The sequence below is a fragment of the Perkinsus marinus genome (assembly GCF_000006405.1).
Source record: "Perkinsus marinus ATCC 50983 genomic scaffold scf_1104296934580, whole genome shotgun sequence".
Classification (NCBI taxonomy): Eukaryota; Perkinsozoa; order Perkinsida; family Perkinsidae; genus Perkinsus; species Perkinsus marinus.
The window spans coordinates 52,704-59,715 of NW_003214719.1; the positions used below are offsets into that span (position 1 = coordinate 52,704).

Here is a 7,012-nt window from a genome sequence, read left to right on the forward strand (position 1 = left end):
CACTGCCTTTTGTTTTTCAGTTGAAGGTCGTGATTGCATTATCGTTGATGACATCATCGACAGCGGGAAGCGGATGTCACGCACGGTGGAAGAACTGCGACAACACGGTGCTAGAAGGTAACCATCACAGCCGTTCTTGTTAGGTTAATTATTGGGAAATTTATCATCTCGAGATTTTTTTCAGAAAATATTCATAATTGGGAAAAAATCTATAAAAGGTTGCATGATATAATTTTTAAGTTACGGAAAAACGTTTTGTGTTGACGAATTTTTATGTCGAGATTTGATTTTTTTCGGAAAAAAATTGTGAATTTACTGCATATACTTAGGTTTCTATGTTTATAAATGTTATGTCTTAGAATTTATATGTACGCCACGCACGGCGTGTTGTCGCCGGCCGCGATGGAGCGCATCAACCGTAGAGGAGTGACCGAGGTGGTTATTACTAACTCGTTACCATTCCCGGAGCAGGCTCGGAAATGTGAAAAAATCAGAGTAAGTTGGAATCGATCAGGTGATCGATTTGTAGTTGGATATTCACAGGTGCTTTCTTTGGGTCAAGTTTTGGCTGAAGTGATGTTGCAAATCTACGAACAGAAATCGGTCTCGCAAATGTTTTGGGTGAGTACGGGTCGGGAGAATCTTGAGGTTGTCATGGTAAGATACGGATGAGGTTCAATTTTTACTGTTTGTAGGATAATCAGAAGAAAGAGGGCAGCAAACGTCCCAGCGGTACGGCCACTGTCTAGTGTTTCTTCATTTTCGTTTCTGCACTGAAGAGGTCTGCTTTGTGTTAACCGTTAGTGAGGCATCCATACGGGTATATACAACGAGCGTAATCTGCCCGTGTAGAGCCTATTCTGAGTTCAGGGGGAAATAACGTGTAATTTCGAGCTGTGCGATCGGCTAAAGGTTTTCGAATAATGCGAGTATCAAATTGAGACTGTGCATCTAAATGCGACCCACAGGGTTACTGTTATTGAGAAAAATTGTGAGATTAGCGGCACGTACATGTGCGAGAGAGAATGTCCTGATTGTGAATAAGACAGCTTGAAGAGAATGCTGATTAACCATTGAAGGATTGAAAATTAGGAAGAATAAAAAATCATTCTGGGAATCTCTACGATTCTGGAACGTTATAAATTGAGTCTTACTAAATGTCATCATGCCTTCCTAAGGTCATGGGTGAACTCCCCTAGTAACCTCAAAAAAAGTCATTTGCATAACGGTTTGGTTCGCACTGTATATGAAGTTGCTTGAAATTCGTTCGCAAATAACACGAAGGATTGGTGACAATGCATGATGTAAAACGTTTGTAGCATTTCCTGACGGATTCGGCGTGAATTATGAAGACACGAGATGGACTCAACTTCGCGTATACTGTAGGGTGCTAACCGCACTATTGAGTAGTGTACTTTGCACCAGCAGGACAAAATGATGAACACGTTGGTAAGCGTCAACCTGAAGGTGCATTTTGGAAGATCTTTTCGCGGGCTGATTTCCTGCGCTGGGTTCGTTCTGTCTCCAGCAAATGCATGGCGCCTCTCTAAAATTCTTAGCGGATTACACCAAGCATCATGGGAATGCTTGTAGCTTTCCTGATGTCTACGGCGATGAGTATTAAAGCTACGAGATAGTCACTACTACAACATCAAATAATCACTTGGTCATTGTGCATAGGGGGCCGTCATAGCGATTGAATTGACGAGAACATTGCAGTAGAGTAAGACTGTTTCAACCTGGTGAGGGAGTAAGTCTGGAGCAATTACCCCATCGACGAGCCACGGCACAAACCAGCAGTTCTACTAGTCTAATGGTTAAAAGGTTTCCCTTTTCAGAAGTAGATTCCTGGGGCCTATTTCATAAGCGTCCTTAGATTAGGACGTCTTTACGTATAGGATTTTTACCTTAGGACGTCCTTACCTAACTAAGGCTATTTCACAAGATTTTCCTAACCTAACGTTAGGATCCTATACTTAAAGACAACCTTACCTAACGTAAGGACGTGCTAACTGAGGATGTTAGGATTCCTAACGGCAATTAAACACAACGTAAAACATTATACAACTACGAATCGAACCTGGATCGGTCGAACACCAATCGCAAACTTTACCACCCTACCATTTTATACTTACTATAATCGAAACACGAATCCGTTCATCGACCCACGGGATAGTACCACAAGGATAGTGCCTCAAGGCGCCATCCAGCAGATTCTACAGATAAAACCACTTTTATTATCAACTGATACGCGAAATGGATGATCCAGTAATGGACCACCATGGATCTTAACGTTTTCTGATATGGAGGGGTCTTGCAGTAAAAAAAGGCTTGACTCTACCGAAGATAAGCATTTGTAAGGAGTTTCATACGAAGTTTATAAGCTTCAGATAAGTATCGAACTTGGTAAAGAGTTTTGTTAATAGTTGTAAGATTTTTTGTTCAAGTTACAAATAAATTTAAAAATGTACTTGCGGAGTTTCGAACCAACGACTGTTTGGCGAAACGTAGCGAGTCGTCTTGTACACCTTTAACGTTAGGATGGTCGGTAAAGTACCCCCCGAGGTACTTTACTATTAGGATGAAAATTTCCTTGAAAATATAGCTTGTGAAAGCCGAGCGTCCTAACAGCCTGTTTTCGAGGATAAAGGCATCCTAATATCCTAAATCCTAACGGTAAGGATCCTAATGTCCTAAAGTCCTAACCTAACCTAAGGAAAGGGCCCTTGTGAACGCCATTTATCCTTCAATTGCATCCTAATGGGTTAAAATCCTAACATTAGGACGCTTGTGAAATATGCCCCTGGTTCGATCCTCGCACCTAGAAATTTTCCGTCACAACAGACTACGTCTATATCAATGATGGTTGGAAATTCCAGAATTACGGTTCTATATGTTCTCTGTGATGCTATAGAGAAATATCATCAACAGTATGAACTACAAAACCTTTCAGTATTGTACTTCTGATGATGAAAGTATAACGCTCACTGTAATTGAGAAATACATAACCGTAGACCTACTCCCACATCCTTCTGCTTGAGTTCATTCCCTATGAAACAGCTACACTACGAAATACGTCACACACAGCGGAAAGTTGCAGAAGCCACCCGTCACAGTGGGCCAAACCAACACTCACACTAACAGTAACTCAACAATGTGATCAATGAGAAATGCAAAGCATTCACCCCCCACATCCTTTTGCTAGAGTTCCTATCCTATAAGACAACTACATTACACGAGCCAATGACGTTGTACGTCAGACTGATAGTCACAAACTCTCAATACTCACACTAGCATTAACTCAACAGAGAATGAGAATCTACGGATTAACGCGTAAGATGCTATACAGCGGTCACACGAACTCTCCTTCTCAGCAAGGGTACAGGAATACGACGACGAAGTAGCGAAAAAATCGCGCAACCCAACCACGGGGTCTGCAAACCGACAACACTGTCAACAACAACGACTTTTCCATCGCCAACTATGGTAAATGAATCAAAAAAGTCGCATATTAACAGCTGAAGGAGGCTGAGACCGGCGAGGGGGGAAGCTTCACAAAGGTTCAACTAAGGAGCCATGCCCTCGAAAGCACTTAGTACCTGAAAGATACCACTGCGCGCACACCGAAGATTTTGAGACTTACTTAGTTGTAGGGATTGGTCTCGTAGTGGGGATCTGTGAGCTTGGCATATGTCGAATAGAAAGGGTCGTGAATGAAGGCCTTATCCACGGGGAAGAAGACCAAATCTGATGATGACAATTCCACAGAGGGGCATTCCCCATCATCGTAGCGCTCACCAGTGATGTAGATGGAGAAGAAGAAAATGAGGACGGTGAGCCATTCAAGAGCCGGACCGTTGTTAGACCAGGCACCACAGGTGAAGATGACCAAGGCGATCATCAATAGGACCTCAGCAGCTGAAAATGATAGAAATGAAGCGGGAAGGGGGCACAAGCCTTTGAGCTTACTTCGGCGAGAAGTGGTTGACATGCTGTTATTTGAATGCAAGTAAAACACTGACTGATACAAAGAGAATCAAGGGCGAACCAAAGTGACTCAGGAGAGAATACCAAAACGACCAATACGATGCACGAGATAGAAAAGGGGAGCGTTCTTTATAGGTTTCATAGTTCTGCAGCCTTAGCATAGTGACGTTGAGGAAATGCAAGGTGATTCAAGATTTGCAAGTTTTTCAAAGGAAATGGAGATGGCGAAATTCCAGCGTTGCGTTGCGATGGGATCGATCTATGCCGTGGTTCATTTTGCAGTGTGGGGTGAGATATGCACATGGTTAACTGCGCGTGTTGGCGACGATATGGAAATTCTCATGAAATTTTGGACATTCTCATTGGTTTATGTACACGTCTCCCTACACTTCTATAATTAGCTTTGGGAACTCCTGAGCTCAGCTAAGGAGAGCGGACCTAAGAGGTCCGACCTATATTCCTACTCCAATACTGCTATAATAACAGTGCTATTTTGCATTTTACATGATCAGGCTAAGTATATCTAGTTCACTGAATGATATCGTATTTTCCAATAATTGAAATCTCCTGTTTGTGGAACACTGTTGTTGTTGATGATGATGTTGTTGATGATGATGTTGTTGATGATGATGATCGACTGTTGGCCTCAGTGGCTGTGAAAACTAATGCTTGTATAGCCGTATGGGAATTCGGCGTAACAAGGAAGAGCGAATGAAGAGTTGAAGGACTCTTATATGTGTGTCAAATGAGAATGTGAAAATGGTGAAGAGGATGGGTTTGGAAGTGGTGGAATTGCGGTATGGAATATTCGCCGAGAGCTGTCGTGTTGAAAAATTCCAGGAAAAGTTTATGTGGTTTTGAAGTATCAGATCAAGCTTAGAGCTGAAATTCTCTCATTTCTCCGAACTTGGGTTCAGAAAATTGTAGTAAATTTCGTGGAATTTTCGAAAGTTTCAGCGAAGCAGGTGAGAGATTTGTTGGTTGAAATCCCGATGAGATCCGATGCGTGTGTTGGTAAGATGATATGAAATATATTGTGTCAAACTGAAGCTCATATGAGCTCTCAACAGTGACGAAACGGTTCTGAAACGTTGTCAATCGCTCTTTACTATTTTTATCATTTTGTCCCTCAAAAAAGCCTTTTTTAAAAAGGTCATTAGTGACTCTTCCGAGTTATCGCAGAAAAGTGAATTGCATAACGGCTTAGTTAGCACTGTGTGAATGAACCGCATGAATGTAACATTCGACCGTAGACTACGACCGACTACGATTCGTAATCATCCAGTAACTGGATTCCAGTTGGAAGTAGCTGTTGAGTGTTGCTGCAACACTGTTGCATGACGATGACCGCCGTGATCGAGTTGAACAACAATTACTCATGGATCGTCATAGAATATATTCAAGTTGAACAGCTGTAGCTGGCGTGCACATGCGCTCGCCAGCTAAGGGGCGTGTAGCTGGGGAGAACTCGAGGAATCGCAAGGCATTGTGGATCACAATAAATAACTTGAGCTTGAGGCAAGCTGGCTATAGAAGTACTCTATTCCGCAGAGCCGATAAACGAACTGGACAAGCTCGGGGCAAAACGGTTCCCTATGTCGTGTCATTGTTTGGTAACCTTGGCGATATGGTGTCGCCGACTGCTCAATTGCTATACTTAAGTTTTTTCAGTAAGTATTTTCAGTGTCTTGTTGATCCGTTCATGGTGATGTAAGTCGTTCCAGTTATCCGTACAAATTATATGAGATACTGTACGGTGCAGTCTCTCGTTCATCTCTCGATTACTCCCAGGCATTCTTGGAGATTCCACTGCTTGTTTTCCCTCTCAAGCTTGACAAAAGCAAATGGCTCTTCAGAAAAAACTGAGTATTCGGGAGGTGCCGTACTTGGTCGAATCTTGCTTTACTTATGTGTCAACAATGTTGGAAATTTTGTCCTCGCTTTGAAGACCCACGTCACCACGGCGTGAAGTGGGGCGCAGCTGTACGGGCCCAACGTATGTCACTTTCGGGCCCAACGTATGTCATACCAAATAGGGTGGTTTAAACTAGGGAAATCGCGGGCCTTCGGCCCGCTATAGTAGCCATGTCGTCTTAGAGTGTTATACGAGTCTGGCCGGGGCTGGCCGAGTTCTACTTCAGTTTGTATCCTAGGTAACTGAGTCTACTGTTCTGGGTCGAACGTGAGCAAAAGCCTGGGCGGCCCTCTTAGAGGAGAAACTAGATATTTCACCCCTCCCCCCATCAAGCAAGGGATTCCTGGGTCATACAGCGTATGTGAATTACGTAATACCAGACTTGTCAAGAGTTGCGGGCCGCAACTTGGGTCCGGTTACCGGACTCCGGTATGGTTTTCGGGTAGAAAGTGAGCAAACTTGGGGTAAGATTGAACTTCCGCAGATCTTCGCCCGCATGTTCAATGTCAAGCTCCCAAAGCACATCCAGGACCCGTCCTGATCGATCCAACCCTAGCGAGACTTTTACTAGACAGTCATCTCGTGCAGTGCGTGCCTTAACAGGTCTCATGTAAAGTGCACGAACCACTAGGTTGAGAAAGTCCGAGAAATACCGAGCTATCAAGATTTAAAAGGGTTTCATATGCGGCTGCTAGATTAGCAGTGCTAATCGTTCTCTCACGAGATTGACCAACCGCTCGATTGAGGCTGATAGCCTACCCTTGAGGAGGATCTTCGGTGATGTTTACGTAGACCCGGCAAGCGTAGACCATTTCCTGGGAACTTGACCAGTGGTCCTGGGCTTACTAGCAGTGCTAATCGTTCTCTCACTCGATCGAGATTGACCAACCGCTCGATTGAGGCTGATAGCCTACTCTTGAGGAGGGTCTTCGGTGATGCTTACGTAGACCCGGCAAGCGTAGACCATTTCCTGGGAACTTGACCAGTGGTCCTGGGCTTACTTGTGCTCATCTCATCTAGTGGTACTGTGACCATTCCCACTACTGCTCTAACCAGAGGCCAAACCAACTCTCGACTACCACTAACGACTAGCACTACTACTGTCTCGAC

At 43.8% G+C, this 7,012-nt stretch overlaps 2 protein-coding genes across 2 annotated transcripts in view; one reads left to right on the plus strand and one right to left on the minus strand.

Annotated features, from left to right (window-relative positions):
• The window catches only part of Pmar_PMAR026795 (ribose-phosphate pyrophosphokinase, putative), a gene marked incomplete at both ends in the record, with an annotated part of 3,242 nt that extends 2,493 nt beyond the window's left edge, over nucleotides 1-749 (plus strand). The window contains 4 exons of the mRNA XM_002784830.1: nucleotides 21-117; nucleotides 360-495; nucleotides 544-657; nucleotides 696-749. Of these exons, the coding sequence (XP_002784876.1) occupies nucleotides 21-117; nucleotides 360-495; nucleotides 544-657; nucleotides 696-749 (401 nt within the window). The remainder of the gene's footprint in view (nucleotides 1-20; nucleotides 118-359; nucleotides 496-543; nucleotides 658-695) is intronic.
• Nucleotides 750-3,643: 2,894 nt separating this feature from the next.
• On the minus strand, nucleotides 3,644-3,991 carry Pmar_PMAR026796 (hypothetical protein; the record flags this gene model as incomplete). Its single annotated transcript, XM_002784831.1, has 3 exons — nucleotides 3,644-3,747; nucleotides 3,799-3,918; nucleotides 3,970-3,991. The coding sequence occupies 3 exons, from the start codon at nucleotides 3,989-3,991 to the stop codon at nucleotides 3,644-3,646; spliced, it is 246 nt and encodes an 81-aa protein (XP_002784877.1).
• Between the last annotated feature and the right edge of the window lie 3,021 nt (nucleotides 3,992-7,012).